Source organism: Microtus oregoni, unplaced genomic scaffold, assembly GCF_018167655.1.
Source record: "Microtus oregoni isolate MIOR12 unplaced genomic scaffold, Mior012 000013F_ref0000133, whole genome shotgun sequence".
In the NCBI taxonomy this organism is placed as follows: domain Eukaryota; kingdom Metazoa; phylum Chordata; class Mammalia; order Rodentia; family Cricetidae; genus Microtus; species Microtus oregoni.
The window spans coordinates 44853603-44879587 of NW_024543072.1; the positions used below are offsets into that span (position 1 = coordinate 44853603).

At 43.0% G+C, this 25985-nt stretch overlaps 1 protein-coding gene across 1 annotated transcript in view; it reads left to right on the plus strand.

Annotated features, from left to right (window-relative positions):
* The first annotated feature begins 1198 nt into the window (after positions 1 to 1198).
* The window catches only part of Rgsl1 (regulator of G protein signaling like 1), a 61708-nt gene continuing 36921 nt past the window's right edge, over positions 1199 to 25985 (plus strand). Inside the window, exons 1-8 of the mRNA XM_041662455.1 lie at positions 1199 to 1309; positions 6819 to 6893; positions 9150 to 9279; positions 17339 to 17443; positions 18559 to 18720; positions 19924 to 20888; positions 23278 to 23340; positions 23981 to 24206. Of these exons, the coding sequence (XP_041518389.1) occupies positions 1199 to 1309; positions 6819 to 6893; positions 9150 to 9279; positions 17339 to 17443; positions 18559 to 18720; positions 19924 to 20888; positions 23278 to 23340; positions 23981 to 24206 (1837 nt within the window). The remainder of the gene's footprint in view (positions 1310 to 6818; positions 6894 to 9149; positions 9280 to 17338; positions 17444 to 18558; positions 18721 to 19923; positions 20889 to 23277; positions 23341 to 23980; positions 24207 to 25985) is intronic.

The window sequence follows — 25985 nt, forward strand, 5'->3', positions numbered from 1 at the left end:
TCTTTTGAGACAGGGTTTCTCTGAGTAGCCCTGGCCTTCCTGGAATTTAATCTAGAAATCTGTAGTTCATGCTGGCTGCAAACTCAGAAATCCACCTGCCTCTGACTCCCGACTACTGGGATTAAAGGTGCGTACCACCACCACTTGGTTTATTATTATTATTTGAGGCTGCTCTGGGCTACATAGTGAGTTCTAGGCCAACCTGAGCTAGATAGCAAAAATCAGTCAAAAATCAATCAGTCATTAGCTTAGTGAGTTGGAACAACCTTAAAGGGATCATCTAGCCTCATGCTAGGCTTTATAACATTTAGCATTTATTTTATTATTTTGTATTTTTTATTTATTCAGTGTGTTGCACACATGAGGACAACTTGCAGGAGTTCTCTTTTTCCATCGACTCAGGTCATCAGGCTTGGTGGTAGGAGTCTTTACCCACTGAACTACCTCACCAGCCTGCATTTAGCATCTGTATCTTCTGATTCATTTGAACAAGACAATTCTCATACCTAAACCAAGGAACAAATTTTCCACAATTGCAAGTCAGTTTCTATGAAAGCTGGAATGCTAGACGTAAATTACCCAGGTGAAATTCTATTGGGATACACACAAATTCCTTCCCTTGTTTTCTAAAGAGCAACAGATTAAAGATGGTGGCAGTGATTAGTGTCATGTGAGAGCCCCCAAAAGGGAACCCTGATTCAGGACACACTTGATTCATATCACACGCTTACACATAGGCAGCTGTTGTGCACACCACCCTGGGAAGCATTTCCGGTGCTTGGTATATTGGAGTAGCTCCAGCCAAAAAAAGAGGAAGTGGGTAAGAAAAGAGGCCTTCATGAGAGAAGATGAGTGGAAGGCTGGGGAAGGGGGGGGGGAGCTCTGGAAGGGCTGGAGTCCTGTCCTGTGTAAGGGGACCTGGGTGAATCCTGCTACACTGCAGAGGGCAGGATGCGCCCAAGCAGAAGGCAAGGGCAGAGCACAGGAAGAGAGAACTCTTGGTTTTCATCTCTTCATAAGCGGAATAGGCTGTGTGAGGCAGTGAGCTCCCCACAGCTAGGAGTATGGAAGAGAGCAACAATGACAAAAAGGCCCTGGAGGAGGGACCAGGGTCAGATCTAAAGGCCACTGCCTTGAGACCTGGCGTGTCAGTCGTCTGTCCGGCAGCTTTGTTTCCTCCATCAGACATAGCTCCATCATGGCTGTTTTGTTTTCTCCACATGCAGAGATCATCGGTTCTACAAATCTCATTATTCTTTTGGAGGATGAAGTCTTTGCTGATTTTTTCAACACATTTCTTTCTCTCCCGGTAAGCATTTGTAGCTCTGAATCCAAACGTTCCATCGATATGTCTAAGTGTCTGTTGTTTTTTTTATTAATTTCTTTTTCAAATTGAGAATTTTTTCTGCTTTTGAATTTATTATATTTATTTGTGTGTGTCTGTGTGTGTGTGTGTGTGTGTGTGTGTGTGTGTCATGTAAGCACCATGGTACATGTGTGGACATTGCTCTTTGAGCTGATGAGGGAGGGGGACTTGATTGGGGGAGGGGGAGGGAAATGGGAGGCGGTGGCGGGGAGGAGGCAGAAATCCTTAATAAATAAATAAATTTAAAAAAAATTAAATAAAATAAATAGACCCCGTCTGCCCATCTTAAAAAAAAAAAAAACAAAAGAAAACTTGTGAGAGTCAGTGCTGTCCTCCGACTATGTCAGATTCAGGTCATGAGGCTTTGGATGATGGTCATGAGGTGGATGACAGTGTTACCTGCTGAGCCACCTCGATGGACAGGAACCAGAACCAGCTGTCACATCTCCAGGAACCTCCCAATCACATCATAACTCCGAAGCCTGCCTTTCCTGTTCAGAATTGTTCCGTGCTTCTGACACTGTCTCGGGTCTCAGGAGCTATTTTAAGACATTAGTCATCCAATTCACTAATATACGCACTTCACAGTGATGCTCTAGTGATGGGGGAGTGTCATATATCAATCTGTTGATTTCATTGGTTAAGCAATAAAAAAACTGCTTGGCCCTCATAGGTTAAAACATAGGTGGGAGGAGTAAACAGAACGGAAGGCTGAGAGAAAGAAGCTGAGTCAAGGGGTGGCCATGATTCTCCCACTCCAGGCAGACACAGGTTAAGATCATTCCTGGTAAGCCAGCTCGTGGGCTAAACAGATTATTAGAAATGGGCTAGTCCAGGTGCAAGAGTTAGCCTAGAAAAGGCTAGATATAATGGGCCAAACGGTGTTTAAAAGAATACAGTTTCCGTGTAATTATTTCGGATAAAGCTAGCCGTGCAGGCGGCTGGGTGGCAGGACACAGCCCCACTGCTCTTATTTCAACAGAGTGGCGCCCAGACGTGATGGACTAAATCCACTTAAAAACCTGAGAAGGCTTAAAAATAAGGGAGAGAGAGTTTAACACAGATTTTTGCTGTTTGTTAGTGGCGTGCCGTAGAGAGATTTCCTGATTCGGCATCAGCAGCAGAAAAAACGCTGCGTCATTTTAAAGCCCAGCTTCCTGGGGTTGTGCTGCCAGCATGAACTCTGGCTTTAAAGCATTTCAATGGATTTTATGGGACTGGATGTTTGTGTTCCCGCTTGGGATCAGAAGGAGAGTTCTCTGAGACCGTGCCGATGGCTCAGCAGTCCCTGCCTGCACCTGGGCAGACAGCCGAATCAGGCTTAGGCAGGCGGGAGAGCATGCCAGATTAGGACTGCGCAGTGCTCTGCCTGTCAGATTTGGATGTAACTTGGATGAAAAGAATTTCTGTGCTGTACGCTCAGTCTCGGAATTAAAGTGCTGAGTGCCTCTCCTACCTGGCGGCCCCAGAGCTAGCACAAAATGGTACGTCCTCCATTTTGAAATTTTCCTGACTCAGCAGCAGGAAAAAACTAGCTGTTTTAAAATGCCAGCTTTCTGGGCTGTGCCGCCATTGCGATCTGTCTCCTGCGGGAGACAGAGCCTTTGAATGGAGCATTTGGAGTAAACTGCTACGATTTGTTTGATGGCAACTAGACTGCTGTGTGCCTAAAAGGGGGACATTGCGTGCCGCAGCTCAGAGGCACAAGCAGCTCCGCCATGCTAGTGGTGCAATGTGCAAGGATCAGAGGCACGAGCGGCTCTGCCATGTTGGACTGGGCGGGGCCAGCAGGCAGTACCTGTTTTTGACCTAGGAATGTCACAGCTTAGATTCTTAAGCGCTTAATGATTTAAAGGCACAAATCAAAAGTGCTCCTGGATAGTAAAAAATTGCAGATTCACAATAGGACAGATTCAGACCACTAAATGAGTCACACTGTTGGATGAATGTACGTAGGCTTGGGAGAGAGAAGAAAAAGAACATAAAGAATAAAGTTAATGTCTTAAAAAAAGGGTAAAGTCTTTAAAGAGACAGAGTACAGATAGTTAAGAGATTAAAAGAAATAAAGGAAAATAAGCCATGTAAAAATGGAAAATTCACAGAGAGTCTGGATTATGTACATTGTGTTTTCTTTAAAATTTTTGACTGTAAAGGAGCTAAGTACAGAGAAACATTTCATTACATGGGCTGCCAAGCTAAACCAGAATGGATATAAGGGTATTACGATTTCAAAATTTGGGTCTAAGGATATGATGCGTTGGAGAGGGTCTTCTTTTGTTTTCACAGAGGACCAGACCCTGTGGATTTCTTCTATTCCAGTTTGGTATGATAGACCACGCCCTCCTGAAGGGTTGTTGTGAACATCTTCAGAAAATTGCTTCGCTCAACTGCCAACTGAGATGAAACTAGCACACAGGTTATACCATGAAAGACCTAATTAACGACGCCCCCATTCAGCAGGAAGCAGTTTGAAGAGAAAAAACTGCACCCATGTTCCCAAAATATGGTTTATAAATGTTCTTTTACATTTAAAGGGGGAAATGATATAAGTATGAATAATTTGCATTGGTGTGGATTTTAAGGTCAATTTTGCTATATGTATATGTATTTCTGATCTTGATTAAGGTATTGTGATTGTGTAGTTCATTTAAAAATGTACTGTATAATTAAGAAATATAGGTTGTTAATGGATAATCATCGATAATAGTAAAGCTTGTAGTCATGTTAGTTAGATTTTCTAGATATATAGAGATATATTTCAGATAGGCATTCTTCATATCTCTCAAAGACTGCAGAATATGGCATTTAAAATATTTTAATAACTTCGGACTTTTCATGACAATGAGACATGTCTGCTCCTGGTGGCACCAATCTACTTTCGAGAGGAAGATGGGCATCAAAGAGGATCGTTATGGAGTTTGATAGCCATTTGGGCAAGAAACTGCTCTTGCCTGGACTGATACATAAACTGGACACAAAGAACCTGCAGAGAGAGGACTGCTGAACTTGCCTAAAGGTGAAATGGTCTTTCGGGGTTCCTGACTCATGAAAGAGTCTGCGAGACATTCTGCAGGATACAGCAGAAAGTGACTGAACTGTCTTTGGAATTTCCTGCTTGATGAAAATGTCTGCTGGATACTATGGGCCTGAAGGTTGAAGATGGATGCCCCAACGGTACAAAAGAACTTTGGGTGACTGTCCAGGCAGGGAGATGTTTCTGTCATTTCTAGAGTTTTCTTGTTTACTTAGGTAGTATTATATCCTTCTGTAGTCTTTGATGGAGTTGAAGAATGAATAGATAGTTATAGTTTTCCTTAGTTATGATAAAAGATAAAATAGATATAAATATTGTAACTGTAATTTTTACTTGATAACTGTTTTGTTATATGTAATTTTGCTATGTTAAAGTAAATCCTTCCTTTTTTTGTTTAAACAGAAAGAGGGGAACTGATGGGGGAGTGTCATATATCAATCTGTTGATTTCATTGGTTAAGCAATAAAAAAGCTGCTTGGCCCTCATAGGTTAAAACATAGGTGGGAGGAGTAAACAGAACGGAAGGCTGGGAGAAAGAAGCTGAGTCAAGGGGTCGCCATGATTCTCCCACTCCAGGCAGACACAGGTTAAGATCATTCCTGGTAAGCCAGCTCGTGGGCTAAACAGATTATTAGAAATGGGCTAGTCCAGGTGCGAGAGTTAGCCTAGAAAAGGCTAGATATAACGGGCCAAGCGGTGTTTAAAAGAATACAGTTTCCGTGTAATTATTTCGGATAAAGCTAGCCGTGTGGGCGGCTGGGTGGCTGCTCTTATTTCAACACTCTAGAAGCAGTGATATGGGAAGGTGGCATTCTAGTCAGAGGTATGTGTAGATATAAAAGCTATTTCTTATTAGAAAAAGGTTCAGACCTTTGTTTTCTCTCTCTTAGGTTGACGAGAAGGTAAATATTGCAATGCATTGGCAAATAGTTCAACTATTAAGAGTCTTAGTTTTTACATACAAGCAAGATAGTTCCAAGGTCTACATGGGGTGTATCCAAATGAAAAGTGAACCTCAGAATTAAGTCATCTTAATGTTCTTAGTAAAGAAGGCTGTTAAAGTGGGAAAAAATCTTAAAATCATTGTCTCTTGAAATAACAAGGTCGGGGAGTCTCTCTTCGCCCATGGCTGCAATGAAACTTGCTCTACGTGTGAGGATTTCTTCTAGCTGCTTTCAGACTCATGAGATGAAACACCATGACCAAGGCAACTTAAGAAAGAAAAAATTGTTGAGTGGTGTTGGCTCATACCATTAATCCCAGCACTTGGGAGGCAGAGGCAGGAGGATCTCTGTGAGTTCAAGGCCAACCTGGTCTACAGTCAAGTTCTAGGACAGTTAGGACTACACAGAGAAACCTTGTCTCAAAAAAAAAGGAAGGAAGGAAGGAAAGAAGGAAGGAAGGAAGGAAGGAAGGGAAAGCTCGTTTTGACTAATGATTCCAGAGGAAAAAGAGTTCATGATGGTGGAGCAGAGACAGCAGGTAGCAGGCATGGCAGCTGGGGCAGAAGCTGAGGGCTCATATCCTGAACCACAAACACAGGAAAGAGAAAGAGAGAGAGAGAGAGAGAGAGAGAGAGAGAGAGAGAGAGAGCGCTGGGAGTTATGCATGGTTTTGAAACATCAAAGCCCACATTCAGTGACATACTTCCTTTAACAAGGCCACACCCTCTAAACCTACCCAAACAGGACCACCTAACAGCGCCACCAAACAGTACCAAAAAGATGTCCTCCATAGGCTCAGATATTTGAATGTTTGCCAGAGACAAAATATTCAAATATCTGAGCCTATGGAGGAAATGCTTTTGCTGTTCTTGTTGAGATTGTGTTTCAATTACGGTATTTCTCCCTTACCTTTCCTAACTCCAAACTCTTCCATAAACCCCTACCCACCCTCCTTCAAATTCATGGCTTCTTTTTTTTTTAACTAATTGTTATTGCATACATATGTGTGTTTGTATATACACACATATTTTTAAATATAGCCCTTTGATCCATATAATGTTCCTTGGATGTATATTTTCAGGGCTGATCATTTGGCACTGGACAACCATTTGGTTGTGCTCTTCCCCGAGCTGGCTACTTCTCTCGCTACCAGCGTTAACAAGATGCCTCTAGTTCTTTGTGTGGGTTGAAGCCTTGCGCCTTGGTTTGCCCTCATCCTTCTTTGGCATGTCCATTGCTGTCCTCCTCATTCAGCGGACATATGGGCAGTCATGTTGGTGAGACTTTACGAGTCTAACTTCTCATGTGACAGTCTCACAGCAAAGTCCCTCCTCCTCTGGCTCTTACAATCTTCTTGTCCCTTCTTACGCAGTGACTCCTGAGCCTTATGTGTGGGAGTGCTTTGTAGATGTAACCACTGGGACCGTACTTACGGAGGATATTCTTATCCCAATCATCACGTTTTCTTTCACAGGTCTTTGGTCAGACACCATTTTATAATGTTGAAAATTCACAGTGGAGCTTGTGGCCAGAAATACCTTACAACTTGGTAAGATTCTTGAATGGCAAAAGATTCAGGGCAGAGGGAGGGAGTGTATTTGAAGAACTTGGAGATGGGGAGGAAGAAGGCATCTAGGGGTGGCCGTGGAGGAAAGAGTGAAGCAGCTGAGGGGAGAAGTAGCTTTAAGCCAGGGAGACAGTTGGCAGGTTACCCCCCGCGGGACAAGCAATTGCTGCTCAATTCTCTCTTTATATTCTAGTCAACAGTTAGGAAATCTCTCCTGTCTGTTGTCATGGTTAGGCAGGAGATGCTTGGACACTATGCCGAGAAGAAGCCTAAGGGCACACACCTAAGCAAGAAAGAACCTAAGACTTAGCAGACAGAGTGTGAAGTGGGAAACGTGGGCCATAGATGTGATCAGCTGTGCACTGCTCTCTTCTGAAAGCATGCCTTTCTCTTACTTTCTCTACCTTATAAGTTGTTCTTCTCCTCTTCCATTGTGTGGACTTTCGACCTGCCGGTGACTTTCTGTGCTATGCTGGTGATGTGTGTCACTGCACTGGTCACACTGAGCCTCCCTCAGGAAGGAGTGTTTCCTCTGAGCTCCAGAGACCTAAGAGGACCATCCTGCTTCAACTGTTACATTGAGTTTCTCCACTATTACTTGAAACTTTGCTTCCCCTCCCCTGTCTCTTAGGATCCTCCCTCTTCTCTAAATGGTGGTGTGTGGTTTTTTTTTTTTCTATGTATTTGTGTAGTTATTGGAAGAGGAACTTGCTACATAGCTCAGGCTAGGCCAGAACTCATGATTCTCCTGCTAGGAGCTGGTAAAAGGTATGTACCTTCGCATTCCGCTTCTTTGTGCAGTTGACGTGGGTTGGAGTTTTATGAGAAATCATTTTGAAAAAGAGAAGCAAGATAGTCGAGCTGTACCTGAAATCTCAGAACAACACTTTTTTTTAATGTTCGTTGCAGTGCTATTTTCATGCTTTTTAAAATTGATTTTTATGGAACTCTACATTTTTCTCTGCTCCCCTCCCTGCTTCTCCTGTCCCCTTCTACCCTATCCCAAGATCCCCATGCTCCCAATTTACTCAGGAGATCTTGTCTTTATCTATTTCCCAGGTAGATTAGATCCATGTATGTCTCGCTTAGAGTCCTCATTGTTGTCTAGGTTCTCTGGGATTGTGATTTGTAGGCTTGTTTTCTTTGCTTTATGTTTAAAAACCACTTATGAGTGAGTACATATGATAATTGTCTTTCTGGGTCTGGGTGACCTCACTCAAAATGATGTTTTCTAGCTCTATCTATTTGCCTGCAAATTTCAAGCTGTCATTATTTTTTTCTGCTGTGTATATTCCATTGTGTAAATGTACCATTTCTTCAGTTGAGGGGCATTTAGGTTGTTTCCAGGTTCTGGCTGACAAACAATGCTGCTATGAACACAGTTGAGCACATGTCCTTGTGGTACGATTAAGCATCCTTTGGATATATACCCAAAAGTGGTATTACTGGGTCTTGAGGAAGGTTGTTTCCTAATTTTCTGAGAAATTGCCACACTAATATCCAAAGGGGCTGTACCAGCTTGCACTCCCACTAGCACTGCAGGAGTTTTCCCTTTACCCTACAACCTCTCCAGCATAAGTTGTCATCACTATTTTTGATCTTAGCCATTCTTACAGATGTAAGATGGGATCTCAAAGTCATTTTGATTTGCATTACAGAACAAGATTTTTGCTACTCTTTATTATTATTATTTTGGTCAAACAAAAATTTATCTGTTTTTCTTAAACTCGGGAATAAGGAAAACTTTCTGAAGATTTGTCATGTTGGGATTTTGTTTTGTATGGGTGTGTGTGTTTTAATTTTTTATTTTCAACTTAACAACTTTCATCTTTGGGAACCTCAGTTCGAGTCTCCACTCCCCATAGGCACAACTTTTAACCAGCACTTCCAGCCAGATGATGCAAAGGCAACGTGACTTGATGTCCCTTTCTTTTCCTTTCTTTTCTTTCCATTCTTCCTTTCTCCCTTCCTTCCTTCCTTCCTTCCTTCCTTTCTTTATTTTTTTTGTTTGCTTTTTTGAGACAGGGTTTCTCTGTGAAACAGTTCTGAATTTTGGAACTTACTCTGTAGCCCAGGTTGAACTTGAATTCACAGAGATCCACCTGCCTCCGCCTCTGCCTTCTGAGTGCTGGGATTAAAGCTGTGCACCACCATGGCCCAACTTGATGCTCCTTTCTGTGCTGGATTTCTGCAGGGTTCAGTTCCATTTATCTTTCTGCTATTTTGTTTGGACTCTAGGTTACCAAGTACAAAGGATTATTGACCTGGTTGGAAAAATACCGGTTACCTTTCTTCTGCAAAACAGACTTGTGTTTCCACTACATTCTCTGTCAGGAGCTCATCAGCTTTATCAAATCCCCAGAAGGAGGTAAGCATAGGTGTGAGAGCGTGTAGAAAAAATATGGGAAGACAGACTGCATAATGATGCTATGCATATCAGTTCTATGGTATGATCCAAATCCTGCCTGCATTTGTATCCATGGAAGAAGTCTAACACCTGTTGCATCAAAAGGTGACACTCCTGGCATCCAGGGACATCTGCCTTCACGTGCATGTACCCACACAGAGATACATGCATATACACAAGCAAAAATGGTAATAATAAACCTTTTTGAAATTTTAATTCTTTTAGGGAAGACAGTACGAACGGGAGCATAGGGAGACAGGTTGTGAAATGCCACCTTTAGGTGTGGCACAGCTATTACATTATGGACTCAGCAGCCTCAGCTACCTGATCCAGATGTGTGCAGTACTGATCCTGTCAACAATCAATTATGGATGGAAGAAGGGCTCATGAGGCCTTGCCCCTAAACTATTGAATACTGAAAAATTACGGGAAAGGGGGAAATTGTTTTCAATTGGGTACTCACTTCTGACCTCACCAGGCTCTCCAGTAGGTCAGTCCAAAACTGTGTGGACACACCAGAGATGCGCCTGGTTACACTGGGGGTGGGGTCACAAAACAAAACAAGTAGATGGAAATGTGAGAAAGATCTGTAGGGAAGGGTGGGGGAAGGGTGAGAAGAAAATGAAAGAGAATGGAGGGGGTGAGAGTAATCACTATGTAGTATACACATGCATGAAATTGTCCAAAAGCGAGTTTAACTGATAATGATAATCCTTTCAGATACACATGATTGAAAGTGATTGGATGGAGCCTTTCTAGTGCCGCCCTAGTTATGACACATCCTCACAATCCTGGATATTGGGCGGTTAGGGTTTTTTTTTTGTTGTTGTTGTTTGTTTGTTTTTTGGATACTGATCTCAGGATCAGTTAGCACCAGACCTGAAAACAGAAATGGAGTCCGTGACGTTTGAAGTGTGATTATGAACATCACCCTGGAGGAATGGACTTTCCAGGATCATTCTAAAGGAGCTCCACTGAAATGTGATACAGAAAACCTTTGGGATCCTCGATATTATTCAAAAAAACACAGGAGGACCAGAATGCTGAAGACAACGGCAACAATTCAAGGGAAATCAAGACATCAAATTGTAGAGAGATTATGTGAACATAATGGAGATAGTCAATGGGGAGAAATTCAGCTGCGTTCTAGATCCTCTTATGAACAAAAGTAACCCTTGTGAAGTAGAACCATGTAGAACGGAGGTGTGTGGAGATGTCCTCAGTGTTCACTTGTTCCCGGTGCTCACGTCACATTTGAGGGTGGATGCAAACAAGATGAGTATCAGGGATAAGAGGAGGTGCTATAAATGTAAGGAATGAGGAGACTTCCTCAGTTCTCCCCAATGATTTAAGAATCATGTGAAGACACTGGAGAAAACCACAGATGCAAACAATGTAGAAAACCCTCCAGTATGCATAGCTGTGTTCAAAGAAATCCTGCTGGAGAGAAATCTTATGGCAGGAGCCATGTGACACACAACAGAGTTGGATCACACAAACACCGGTGTGCAACCAGTTTCGCTTTCACTCAGGAAAGAAGGTGCAGCGAAAAAGAACTTCATATGAAAGCCTTCGCGTATCCTTTCTCACTTTAGAGCTTTGAACGGAATCGCTAAAGAGAAGCCCCATGAATAGGCGCAGTGTGGGGGAAGCATTCACTTGCTCCATTTCCTTCTGATGCCAAAAGAAAAAGCCACAGTGAAGAGAAAACTTATGAATGCAAGCAATGTGGTAAAGCCTTCCCTTTATTTCAGTTTACTTCATTGCTATCAAGGAGTCTACAACAGAGAGAATATTTGTCACCCCTATGTATGTCACGAATGTGGGAAAGCCTTTGGTGACGACACTTAACCTTCCACACCTGTGGTGGCTTCTATGCGATTGGCCTCCATAAACTCATATATTTGCATGCTTGGTCACCAGTTGACCTGTTTGCCCAGATGAGGAGGTGTGCAGTGGGTGTGGCCTTGTTGAAGGAGGTGTGTCACTGGGAGTAGGCCTTGAGATTTCAAAAGCCCACACCAGGTCTGCTGTCTTTCTCTACCTGTGGATCAAGATATAAAGCTCTTAGCTATTGCTCCTGTGCCTGCCTGTGGGCCACCATGCTCCCCTCTGTGATGACAATGGACAAAGCCTCTGAAACTGTAAGCTAGCCCCCCAGTTAACTGTTTTCTTTTATCAGAGTTATCTTGGTCATCTGTCTCTTGACAGCAATAGAACGGGGACTAAGACAATACCACAGGATTCACAGTGGACTCAAACACCCCATGTGTGTAAGCATTGTGGTAAAGCCTTTGACAAATTGCAGTTCCCCCTGATACCATGAAAAGATTCACAGGAGAGAAATGTTATGTATCTAACCAATGTGGGGAAGCCTCACTTAGCACAGTCGCCTTAGATGCCACAAAAAGATTTGCAAAGGTGAGGAGTCCTATATGTAAATGTAGGAAAACACTCATCTTTTTCTATTTTCTTCAATATCATAGAATGATTCAGTGTAGGAAACAGTGTTATGTCATGTGGGAAAACCTTCACACATCCCGGTTCCCTTCGGTTCCAGGAAGGGTTTCAGAGTGGAAAAAATCCTTAGGGTGTAAGCTATGTGCCAAAGCCTTATATCCTTGGGGTGAATTGTGAGCACATGAATAAAAGTATGCTGCATATAAACAACATGGATGTCAGAAATGTGGGCATGCCTTCTCTTACTCTGCTCCCTTTGAAAACATGTAAAAAGTCACAACTGAGAGAATCTCTAAATATACTATGTAGGTAAGTGCCATTGCCACAACGTATTTATGGCAAGCATGACTATGCATGATGAAGAAAACTCATATCAACATAAAACGTTTAGGAGGATCTCTATCAACTCAGTTTAAATGCAAATATGAAAGAGCAGAGTCTGGTGAAAATCTAGAAGTACAAGTCTTTAGTTTGCCCATATATGAGATACACACTAAGTCGGGACTTTGTAAATATGAACAAGAAATATGTCTATTATATCAAACAGTTTCATAGATTTGAAGAAAAACCTTCTGTAGTGGAATAATATCAATATAAGTTATACAAAAAACCTTATTCAAAATAATTTGTTTAGAATGCTCTAGAAATTAACTTTCCTAAGTTTTCTGAAAACTTTAAATATGTCTGTCATTCATTCATTCATTCCTAAGGTAGGTAGTGGGACTATGCAGTCTAGTTTCATTCCTGAAAATAAATGTTGAAGTAAAACAGTTCTATAAGCATATTGAAATATCTACCATACTGAGAGACTTTATTTTTATGTAGCTTTTAAGCAATTGATTAAAGGGTATTTGATTGGGCTCACGTAATAGGCATTTATCTTTTATACATATACGTTGTCTCTTCAGATCAAATGATATTTTCATTAGCTTTAGTATTTTCTACTATTGGATTATAATTTCTTTGTAAATATATATGCATATATTTTTAAGAGTTTGTTAAGTGTTTCATATACTGTATGAATTAGTATACATTCATGAATTACATCAACTTTACAAGGTTTTTAGAGAAAGAAAGGTAAATGAATGGAAAAATATTACATACCAATAGTAACTAAAAGAGAACTGGAGTGGCTATAGTAAAATCAGACAGAACAGACTTTAAATCAGAAGAGACACATAAAGACGTTATATGCAGGCCGGGCAGTAGTGGTGTACACCTTTAATCCCAGCACTCAGGAGGCAGAGGCAGGCGGATCTCTGTGAGTTCAAGGTCAGCCTGGTCTACAAGAGTTAGTTCCAGGACAGGCTCTAAAGCTACAGAGAAACCCTGTCTTGAAAAAACAAACAAACAAACAAAAAGATATAACTGCAAACTTTTACTTTTCTCCTGGAGACTATCCAAACATATGAAACAAAACTTTACAGAACTAAATTCAGAAATGGACAACTCATCTATGACCATAACCCCTTGAATGCTCCCAATCTCATATGCTCTCAGAAGCTATGAAACATGTAAGAGACGAGTCTCAGTCCTTTCTAAATGATTCCAATATCTAACAACAGGGTTACTTCAAAATTCATCCTATGAAGAGATCATTGTACCAAAGCCAAAGAATCTGTAATAAAAAAAACAGCTCAATGACCTTTATCGATATTGATATAAAATCCACAATAAAATGTTAGGCATCTGAACTCTGCAGCGTAGTAAAAGGTTATAAGTCCAGAGCAAACAGACTCATTCGCAGAGGGCAAGGATGGTTCAACATGGAAAAATTAATCACTTCAGCATACCACAATAACAGAACGAGTAAGATTCCCACTTCCAGCATTCCTGCTTAGAGTAGCAGTGGAAGCCTTTACCAGAGCAATTAAGAAAAGAAAGAAAAAAGATTTTATTTTTGGAAAAATAGAAGATAATAGAAAACAAAACTAGAATTATCATTGTTCACAGGATACAATATTTTATGTAAAACAAAAACCCTAATGTTTACACAAAATTTCCTGTTAGAACTGATGAGTCCTGTAGTGATATATAAAGTCACATAGTTATATATATATACTTATATATACACATATACATATATATTCTCCATAAACAAGTGAACAAGAAATCACAAAACAATCTAATTTATAAGATATTAAAAATAATAAAAAAGTAAATATTTAGGAATTAACTTAGTCAAACAGGTAAATTTTGTACAATGAAAATTACAAAACATTGCAGAAACAAACTAAAAAATAAATTAATAGAAATACCATGTCCATAGTTTGGAAAACAAATATTGCTAAGACATTAGTACTCCTTAAAACACAGAGTCCTGAAATCCCAATAGCTTCTTTTACAAAAATAAGAAAGTCAGTCCTAAAATTCATATAGCAACTCAATGGATCCTGAGTAGCTATAACAATTTTGAAATTGGAGAGAAAAATGGGGGTCTCATACATCCTAATTTTAAAACTTAGTACAAGACTATAATAATCAAAAGAGTTTAGTACTAGCATAATGCCAAATCTTAAGACCATTGAAAAACAACATAAAGCCCAGAAATAAACACCAAGCATACAATGAAATGACTTTTGAGAAGAGTGCCAAAATTATTCTGTGGAAGAATAGTCTCCAATAGGCGATGCTGAGTGTTGGGGAAATGGCTTAGTCAGTAAGATGCTTGCCTTACGAGGGGGAGGACCCAAGTTTAATCACAGAGACAGCTGGCTTAGTGCCATTCACTTGAAATCCTAGCATTAGGGGGCTGGAGACTAGTGGATTTCTGGGGAACACTCCACTCAGTCAGCCTGTCCCATTAGGTAAGTTCCAGTTCAGTGAAAGGTCCTGACCCAAGAGTGAAAGGTGGATGGCCCCTAACGGCAGCCCTGATGGCAGCCCCTGATGGCAGCCCCTGACGGCAGCCCCTGATGGCAGCCCCTAACGGCAGCCCCTGATGGCAGCCCCTGATGGCAGCCCCTGATGGCAGCCCCTGATGGCAGCCCTGATGGCAGCCCTGATGGTAGCCCCTGATGGCAGCTCTGATGGCAGCCCCTGATGGTAGCCCTGATGGCAGCCCTGATGGCAGCCCCTGATGGCAGCCCCTGATGGTAGCCCCTATGGCACCAGAGGTCATCCTCTGGTAGAGAGAGAGAGAGAGAGAGAGAGAGAGAGAGAGAGAGCAAAAGAAAACAAGATGCTGGAACAAATCAAAGTCTAGATATAAGAGAAAGAAGTTTACCTCTATAACACATGATAGATAATAATGAACATAAATCAAAGACCTAATTATTAGATCTAAAACTGCAAAACCAATAGAAAGTCCAGGCCCAGGGTTTCACATCATTGGATTTGGCAGTAATTTCTTAACTGTGGCATCAGTGCAGAGTTAACCTTAGAATTTAGACCTCAGAGGAAACTACCAACAGAAAAAAAAAGGAACAGCATAGAATGGAAGAAAATATTTGAAAGGTATATAATTTGAAAGAGGAGATCCATAACATATAAATAACTCTTAAAACTCAACAACAACAAAAAATATAAAATGAAAATAGGCAAAGAATGCAAAGCCATTTGAAAAAAATATTTGAAAGGTATATTATTTGAAAGAGGAGATCCATAATGTATAAATAACTCTTAAAACTCAACAACAAAAATACAAAATGAAAATAAGCAAAAAAAATGCAAAACCATTTCCTCTGCAGAAGATGAACATATCTAATAAGCACATAGAAAGATACCTAGTTCCCTAGTTGTAAGGGAAATACAAGCCACAACTGAACTGAGATACAACCTCACATCCATTACCATGTCTACTGCACAATGATAACCATTGGGGAGGATTTGAGAAACTTGGAACTCTTACACGTGGTTGGTAGCAATGTTAAATGGCAGAGTCACCACAGAAAGCAGTCCAGCAATTCCTGAAGAACAAACAAGCAAACACAGAATTACCACACAGTCCCGTAGTTTTACTTCGAGGTGTATATTAAAAGGAATTGAATATAGAGTCCCAAAGAGTTCTTTGGGCACCCATGTTCCCAATGGCATTATTCACACAGCTAAGCTGAAGAAGCAACCCACGTCCATCAACAAATCAGTAGCTAAGCAAAACATCACCATACATTCAATGGATTGCTATGCTGCCGCGAAAAAGAAATGTTGGCATTCGCTACAACATGGGGCAAGTTCGAAGAGACTGTACTATGTGAAATGAGCAATTAGAAAGGGGAAAATACTGTGTGTTCCATTTGTATGAAGTGTTTAGAGTCAAAAATCACAGAAAGAGAAGTGTGTTGGTAACTGCCAGGAGCTGGTGGGACTGAGAAATGAGGGTTATTATGTAATGGGTACGATTTCAGTTTAACCTGAAAAAGAAAGCATTTTGGAGACGCGTGGTCATTTTAGTTGCACATTACAAATGTATCTAATGGGGCTAAATTGTACACTAAAAATAGTTAAAATAGTAATTTTTAAAGTGTATTTTAACACAATACAAACAGGGCAATGTAATTCGAATCAACGGTTCTTGTCTCTGTGCAAATCCAGCACCCCTGCACCCCGAGGGGCCCTGGAGACCAGTCTCCCTTTCCTTTCAGGTCCCATCACTTCTCCCTGCCCCCACTCACTCCAGTCCAGCCTCACTGACTCCCAGTTCATCAAGCATGCTGGATACCTTCCCACCGCTCTGTTCTGCACTAGCTGTTCCTCAGCCTGGAATGCTCTCCCCAGACATCCACAGGGCTCTCCCTGCCACCTCAGATGCCCATGCAAACCCCATCTTCAGTGAAAGCTGTTCCAATGATCTCATGGAATCCTGCCCATCCGCTCACCCAGAACTCCCGGCATGCTTTGCTTTGCTCTACCGCATTTTGTAGTTCTTACCACTTTTAGTCTTATTGAATAATGTACTCTTCATTATACATGGTTTTGGCACATCCCTTTCACAGGAATTGAATATAAACCCCTCAGGGGCAGGAATTTTTGTTTGACATCCAAGGCATGGAACAAGGCGTGGCATCTAGTAGCCATGTAATCAGTATTTGTTGAATGAGTGGACAAAATTTCCGTGTAGAGTTGAATTGGCAACTTTTGACTCACTAGCCAAAGGAAGCTACAATCAGGGGCATCTGTGGAGCCAAATATCATACCAAGCCCCTGCTATACTCAACTACCACTTTGATTACATTTTACACACACACACACACACACACACACACACACACACACAGAGAGAGAGAGAGAGAGAGAGAGAGAGAGAGAGAGAGAGGAGGGGAAGACAGAAGGAGAGAAAGTCAAACCGCTTTTAAGTTTTAAGGACAGTATCATTGCCAGGTAGGGACTGTAGAGGGGGGAGAGGGTATTTTTGAGGTATGGATTATACGCACGCACACATGAAGACCCCACATGCGCCCCTGACACATGTTACCAGATGCCTAGTTTCAAAGGCACCACAGTCAGGACCCCATTCATCTAACCGACTCACACTGGATGAGCGGGGTTTGGTTGTGTGCAGGGCTGAAAGAAGGGCAAGGGGAAGAGTTCACATTCCCTTTCTCGTTGACTTTCCTGGCAGCCAAGATGATGAGATGGAAAATGGCAGACCAATGGCTCCTGGAAAAATGCATCGCTGGGGTCAGAGGAATATGGCGTTTCTGCTCCTACCTCATGGGCAGTGCAGGTGGGTTTTTAAGAAGCCCTTAGCAGTTTCCAGGGTGTCCAAACCTCAGATGGCAGTTATGTGCATCAGTGGAAAATCTAGATATATTTAACAGTGCAGTATGGGTGAAAGATCGCTAAGTTACAGTAAAAGCAATCCAAATTCTTTTCAGTCATCCATATAAGCAGTATTTGCCAAGCACGTCTGTGTGGTAGCCACTATGCTAGTAGGATGGAGTACAACAATGCACAGGGGTTGTACGTTCCTTCTCTGGGTTTTTGAAACAGGGTTTATCTGTGTAGCCGACTGTCCTGGAACTCACTCTTGTAGATCAGGCTAGCCTCGAACTCAGATCCACCTGCTTCTACCTCCCAAGTGCTGGCACTAAAAGACACTCCTCCCCATCACCCCATAAGTTCCTGTTTCCTAAAGCTTCCACTCTGGTAAGAAACAGACCTGTAACCTGTTTTGAGAGTAGGAAACACTACTCTCTGTTCCGTTGGGTCTAGTAGTGCCAGGGTGCTGGGAGGCTACTGGCTGGCTCAGGATGACACTCCAGCCCAGCACACTGAGTTTCATTCCGTGCCCTAGTTTTAAGGATGAGACCCTGGGTCTCTGGGCAGCAGTAAGAATTAGGCAGGCTGCATCTTTCAGTTTACTATTTGGGGTTGGCAAAGTTATAAAATGGGGAACGTGGTCTTTGGTACCTCTGGACTGTAGCCCATCTATAGGCTGCTCGGGGTCTATGATCTAGGGAATACCCTTTCTCCCAGAGGTCTTTTGTTTTTCCTTCTTTTTCTGGCAACATACAATATTCTGTGATTTGTAATGTCACAGTTTCCCTTAAAGTGACTTTATTTTTAAAAGCATACCCAAAGAAAGACACAAAGGACCCTTTTCTATTAAGTCCATTTCCCCCCTGCTTTCCATCCTCACACACAGGACACTTTCTGAAGACACTAACTTAACTGGAAGTTGGCTGGTGATGGTGTTTGGTGCAGCAGAACAGGCCTTGGGAGGGCCTGAGCAGCGGCACCAAGATACATTCACCAAAGGTTGAGCAGATGCATCCAGATACGTTCATCAGAGGGGCGGGATTTGAGTGCAACCCTGAGTCTCTCCTGTCTGACCTGTAGGTGAAGAGTTGCTGGATTTCTGGATCCTTGCTGAGAAGATCCTGAGCATAGACGAGACAGATGAGTACGTGAGAGACTACTACCTGTCTCTGCTGCTGAGGCTCAAGGCCACTCACCTGCAGGAAGGCTCCCGAGTGGTGACTCTCTGCAACATGAACATCAGTAAGAGTTACAGAGCCTATGCTAAATGGTGTTCTGGTGGGACTGATGTAGCCAGCAGCTCAGTCTGGTATCTGCTATCCCGCATCTTTTGTTTTCCACACTGTTATCTTCTTCATCTGCTCTGTGCCAGGGGTGCAAGCGGAACTCACAACCTGTAACAGAGAAAGGGCTGAAAGACAGCAGCTATGCCCAGGGTGGTGCCCAGGCTTTCCTGAGATCAGCTGGCTGGTGCAGGTTGATCGGAAGAAGAGAACAAGAATTGGGACAGTATAGTTTGGAAATTACTGTATCTTCCGAGTCTGCGTGGCTCTGTTATATTTTTGTGTTAATGAGATTCTCTAGAACAAACAACAGCCTGTGAACTCAAGGTAGTATTCGTGACCTTTGCAAGCAGACTGTTTTGAAGTTTTAGAGTTCAACAGAAATTATTTATGGTTTACTAAGCTTAAAATACTTACTGTCTGGCCTATCTGAGACATTATCTAAACTCTTTCTCTTGACTCTCGGGTTCATCTCTATTAGTCTGAATGGAAAATGAAGCGGCATTTTGAACACAGTATCTCTGTGTTCCATAAGATATGCTGTTTAAGATCAATCAGTCTTCTCATTCCTAGCAATAATTAAAAATTGATGACATTATCTGTGTGTGCATGGGTGCATATGACCATAATCTCATATGGAGAGTGGAGACAAGACGATCAGGAATTTAAGGCCATCTTGACTACATAGTGAGGGCAGCCTGGGCTATATGAAACTTTTTATAAAAAATTGATAACATTGACTCCAGAACTAGCAATGACTGGATATTATTCAAAGGCTTTGACTCTTTGGGATTATCCAGCCCCAATTCTTTGGTCATTGTTTAGAACCATGAGTCTCATTCATGTGTGCATAATCTCATTTTTATCATGTTTTCTTGTATCTTTTGTCTTTGTTCACAATACAATCTAAAACAGGCTCAAGAAATCCCACAAAAAAACTGGGTTGCTTCCATGGGAAAGAAGAAATAATGAGAGAAAAGCAATTACTGTGTGCTAAGAAGACATCAAAAGCATGCCACTGTGTTCTGCATGCTTCTGTCCTTAGGGTTTCACACAGGACTAGCAACACACTAGACACAAAGACATTCAGAAACTCTCCAGATTCCTTTTCACCATGCTGGCTGTCACCACCTCGTCTCATCCCTTCTCTCTCTCCTTTCAGAGTCCCTCCTGAACCTCTCCATCTGGCATCCCAACCAGTCCACCACCAGAAGGGAGATCCTAAGCCACATGCAGAAAGTGGCTCTCTTTAAAATCCAGAGCTACTGGCTCCCCAACTTTTACACCCATGCCAAGATGACAATGGCCAACGAGAAAGCGTGTCATGGCTTGATGCAAGAATATGAGACTCGCCTGTGCAGTGTCTGCTGCACGCATGCAGGAGGGCTCCCTCTAAATATGAGCATCAAAAATTCCCACCGTTCCCAAAAGAAGTACTCAAGCAGGAAGGCCAAGAAGAAGTTGTGGCAGCTGATCAATCCTATCTTATGGTCTCTGGAAACAGACCCCAAGCCGGAAGTCATCATTGATCCCCGAGGGACTAGTCTTCTAGAAAAGGTAGTTTTACAAAAGCCTTTTCTGGGAGTAGATTCTTCACAGGAGGCAATAAGCCATTTCCTGAACAAAGATACTCATCACGCCAAGAAACCCACTGTGAAGAAAAAGTCCAAGAGCCAACTCCACATGGAGGGCCTCTTTGAGACAACGTACGCTAACCACCTGAGAACATCCACTCCCATCATCAACCACACTGCCCCGCTGGTGGTCAAGAAGTCCCTTAAGCAAGGCATCTCCTTTGGCTACACTCACTGGGCCCTGTGTGCCGATGCCTGTGCAGGGGGGCCCTTCCGGTATCACCTGAAGAAGATGAACATGAAGGTGGAGGTAAAACTCCTGGACCTTTGGCAGGACCTGCAGCATTTCCTCAGCGTTCTGATGAGCAACAGGATGAGTGGGAACGCGCTCTTCCGTCACATGCTTGGTAACAGAATCTGTGAGCTCTACCTGAATGAGCAGATCGGGCCACCCTTACCACTCAAACCTCAGACCATTCAGGGCCTGAAGAAGCTCCTGCCTTCTGGGGATGTAAATCCCTGGATCCCCAAAGCCCAGAAGGAGATCTGTAAGGTAGGCCGTGTTTCAAAACAATAGGTTAGCATCAGGCAGATTAGGTCAAGGCCTGGAAATAATGCTGTCTGATCATTTATACTCATTTTGTTAAAGGTAGAATTATCCACACAAACCTTAAAACACTGGGGATCTGGTTAATTTTTTTTAAATTTATTTATATATTAAAGATTTCTGTCTCCTCCCCGCCACCGCCTCCCATTTCCTTCCCCCTCCCCCAACCAACTCCCCCTCTCTCATCAGCCCAAGAGCAGTCAGGGTTCCCTGTCCTGTGGGGAGTCCAAGGACCTCCCACTTCCTTCCAGGTCTAGTAAGGTGAACATCCAAACAGCCTAGGCTCCCACAAAGCTAGTATGTGCAGTAGGACCAAAACCCAGTGCCATTGTTCTTGAGTTCTCAGCAGTCCTCATTGTCTGCTATGTTCAGCGAGTCCGGTTTTATCCCATGCTTTTTCAGGCCCAGTCCAGCTGGCCTTGGTGAGTTCCCGATAGAATATCCCCATTGTCTCAGTGTGTGGGTGCACCCCTCGCAGTCCTGAGTTCCTTGCCCGTGCTCTCTCTCCTTCTGCTCCTGATTTGGACCTTGGGGTTTCAGTACGGTGCTCCAATGTGGGTCTCTGTCTCTGTCTCCTTTCATCGCCTGATGAAGGTTAATATCCAGGAGGATGACTATATGTTTTTCTTTGGGTTCATCTGGTTAATTTTTTAAGGTAGAAGTTGTGTGATTCCCTGAAACAATCAAAAACTCCAAAGTTGAATGGCTGAGTGTGTGGTTGATATCCATCTCCCATGACTTTTCACTCCTACCTCAAGTACAGCCTCCCCAAACCACAAAATTCAGAGGATTGTGCTGAAGGAAGTTTTAAGAACTCTCAGGCACTGGGAAGTAGAGTCTCCTTATTCTAATTTCATTTTTGCTGCTGTTATAAAATACCCTGCCAGTAGGCAACACAGGAGGAAAATATTTATTTGGCTTAGAGTTTTAGATTGTAGTTCATTACTTTAGGAAAGTCAAGACGAGGCCTAAATCCTCACATCCACATTCGAGAGCAGAGAGAACAAATGTACCCATGCTGCCTGCTTGCTTTCGGGAGCTTCCTTCACTTACACACTCAGCCCCAGCAGAGCCCACTCCTGGAACTTGTTCTTTGAGGCCAGGACTTTCAACCGGACCCAGAGTTCACAGACTGAGTTACTCTTCGCTGATAGAGCTATTCCTGATAGCCAGCTGCTTCAGAGTGTCCCTAGACTCCATCGTCCAAGGCTGGAATTACAGGCCATCCGTCACACCTTCCTGGCATTTGTGTGGGTGCCAGAGATCCAGACTCTGGTCCTGGTTCCCTTGATAGCAGTGGCAAGCGCTTTAACCACTGGGCCATTTCCCACCCTGCTCTACAGAGGTCATCAAGCAGTTTTTCGGAAACACCATGGGCACCTCACTGTTTTTACAAAATAATGCCCACATTGCTCCCCCAGTCGTTGGACCCCCTCATAGAGAGCACTAGCCCATTTTCTCTCCCCATCTCTTGCCAAGCCTCCATCTCCAAGGCTCTTCCTCAGAAGAGGAATATTTCAGGGAGTACCCATTGTCTTCCAACACACCCTTTCTGCACTCTGTGGCTTTGCCCAAGCGTCTCCTACTGCTTGGAGTGCCCTCTCCTTGGCTTCCCTCTGGTAAATTCCTGCTTATCCTGAAAGGGAAATGAGTTTACCCTTGATTGCCTTTATAAACTTCTCTTGGGTTTTCCTGACTCGATCAGATACAACTCTTGGCCTTTCTCCCTTCCCAGAGAACTCTGTCTACATGTCTGCCACACACAAACTACAAGGACCTCAGTGCTGCTCACCCTGCTGGGAGGTGGGCTCCTTGGAACAAGTCTCGGGCCAGCCATTTGCACAGTGCCTGGCACATGAGAGGCACTTGGAAAATATTTGCCAAGTAAAGAAGAATGTGGGTAAATTCAGCCCAGCACCAATTCATAGGTTTCGTTTGCCCTGATGTCTGAAACAGCACTTTCAGTCATGAGAGGTCTCCATGTTGGGGGGGTGAGAGCAGACTCACTTGGTTTTCAAAGCCATTTTGAGAAGCAGAGACAGAGCTTTGGGAAGGCACTGGGCAGCATGCAGGATGCTTGCTGATTTAAGTGCTCTAACCTAATCTCCTTTGCCCTTTCAGTACAAACGTGTTGCTATTCTCTGACACTTACAGAAAGGCCATGAAAGCTGCTATGGAAATGTCCACTGGATGCTGTAGCTGATGTTGGCCACCTCCCTGGATCTCCCAGTGAGAGCCAGACCCTGCAGTCTACTGTGTCAGGTGGCCACAAGCTGGGAAGCTGTAGCCAGCTGAGGACCCATCTCATAATGTTCACACTGTGCTTGGATTTCAGATACTCAGTCCCTGGTATGATGAATTCCTGAGCGAAGAGGACTACTGGTTTCTCGTTTTCACAGTAGGAGCGACTTTGGGTTGTGGAGGGTTTGGGAGGGAAGGGGAAGTCCTTATGTTTTAGAGACTTAAATAAAATTAAGACTTTTTCCTGGAGGCAGCTGGAGGGAGACACGATCCCTGATATTCTAAAGAATATAGACCTAAGGGGCTGGAGAGAGGGCTTGGAGGTTTAGAGCACTTGCTCTACTTCCAGAGGACTCACGCTGCCAAGACCTACATTGGATAGCCCATAACTGTGTATAACTCCAGCTCCAACGTTTCTGATGCCTTCTTCTGCCCTTTGAACACATACATACATGCACTGCACACACACACATAAACACACACACACACACACACACACAAAGAGAGAGAGAGAGAGAGAGAGAGAAATACATTTTTTAAAAAAAGAACATAAAGCTCTCAAGGAAAAATACTACATAGCTAACTCTAAGGAATTTATACTCAAATATTCTGTCTTAGAAAAAAATGAGTTGGATTATGGGGTGAGGGGGGCATAGTATATAGCTCTAAAGGCCACGAGGCAAAGTCTATGTGACCAGGAGGCATGGATGTGGAGGACTGAGTTGTCACAAATCTCTTGCTTCTGGCTGACTCCCACAACCACTGACTCTCGCCTCTTCTCCCCCAACTCCTCTCAGACTCAAACACGCTTCATCAAAGCCCGGTGGCATAAAAGGGAAGCGACTAGCAAAGAAGAGAACATTCATCTTTATAAAAGGATTCAGGAATCACTGGTATTAGGCCAGGGTTTGGCTAACTTACAGAAAATGGATTCTATGCAGTGGCAAAAAGTGGCTACTGAGAACCTGAGGCAGGGCGGCTCTCTCCAGGTAGAAATGATGGCACCTCCAGTGTTCTTAGAAGGTAAGGGCAGCTGGGCTGTGGTGGCGCACGCCTTTAATCCCAGCACTTGGGAGGCAGAGGCAGGCGGATCTCTGTGAGTTCGAGGCCAGCCTGGTCTACAGAGCTAGTTCCAGGACAGACTCCAAAGCTATGGAGAGAAATCATGTCTCGAAATTAAAAAAAAAAAAAGAGTAAGGGCAATCACATTTTTTCTTTTCTTTTTTTTTTAATCTTTACATTTAGAGAACTTGAAAATATAAAACTTACTTTCTCAGTGATCATTTATTATGAATCAGCACTGTGCACTACAAAGATTACTTCACTTGATCTTCATAGTTACACATTAAGCTCCGTATAACTAATAACCAAGGCCCAGACAATGCCACCCTCCAAGGCTACACTGAAAATGACTGTCACGATCTGAATGCAGGCAAACTTACTATGTTCTCGACTGGCCCTGGAAGCAATGGCACTGGAGTTGGAAACCATGCCCACCGAAGCATTGCCGTGGTTAGCACTGAACACTTCATGATGGAGAAGCCCCACAAAAGACCACCACCCACGTATGCAATCAGCAAGAGCATTTATTATCTCGAGAGTGTGAGTGCAGGCATGCTGGAATCACACATCCAACACACAGGCAAAATGGCAGTCTGGAGAGAAGCTTGCAGACTTCTTTTCTACACAGCTAAAGGAATTCTAGAAGCAGTTAGGTCATACTGTTTATGATTGGCTTACACGAGTGGCAATCATATTAGCATGTTCTAATTGGCTAGGGCTGGGAGGAACTGGTGAAAGCTACAGCTTTTCCATTTGGAGGCAAATCTGGACAAGTCCCAGGCTCTGTCCTTTTTTTTGTGAGGGTTGTGATGTTGTGAGGGCTGGCTCAGGCCTGCTACATGCCATCTCTCTCATTGTCCTTTTAGGAAACTGAAACTCAGGTCCAGCTTTAGTCTAGACCTTTCACATCATGTGACACCCATCTGATGTTCCACTTCCTGCTTCCAAAGAACAAGGATTTGCATTTATTGGTGGTAGTTCTGAGACAAGAGCTATTTCACAGTAAGGGAGAGGCACTCCTGTCAAAAAGTACAAGTTTTGCACATACTCTACAGTAGGGATGGATGCTGTGGCAAAGAAGGGACTATGAGGCTTAAGACAGTGACGCCATAGCACTAAGGATGAGAGACAGAGATGCTTCCAGTTGAATATAAGATGGACCTGGTAAGAGGTGGCCAGGCTTTAAGAAGCAAGGCTAGTGATGGCAGACTGACTGGGTAGCTTTTAAGAGACCTTTTCTCATTGGGAGGCCCATCCTAGGCACTATCACTTATTACATAGCCTTGCTTTTAACATGGTGCTTCTAATGGAGCTAATTGTCATAGTTTAAGGAACCTGCTCCCATCTCAGGAAGAGACTCCAGACCATTCTATACACAAAGAAATGACCATGAACATTGCAGCTACTTCTTGGTAGCTGCAAGAACAAAGGGAGCTTAGACTGTTAGCAGCATTTGGGACACTCAAAAGGTTAAGCTAGCCGCATCAGCTATTAACTCATGCCCAGTAAGGTCAATGACTAACAAAGCCAGAGAGCTTAGCATAATCAATAGCAAGATACCTACAAGGTCAGAAGTTGCCATTGTTCTTGCTTCAATCTTTTGATGTCTGTAGCAAATAATTTGTTAAGGCTATCTTTGCTCTGAGCTTTGATTTTTGTGAACTCATTTCAGAACTAGTTGCTCATAGACCAGGATGTTGTGGGGCTTTTGAGAGTGGTAGGACTTGACCAAGTGTCCAA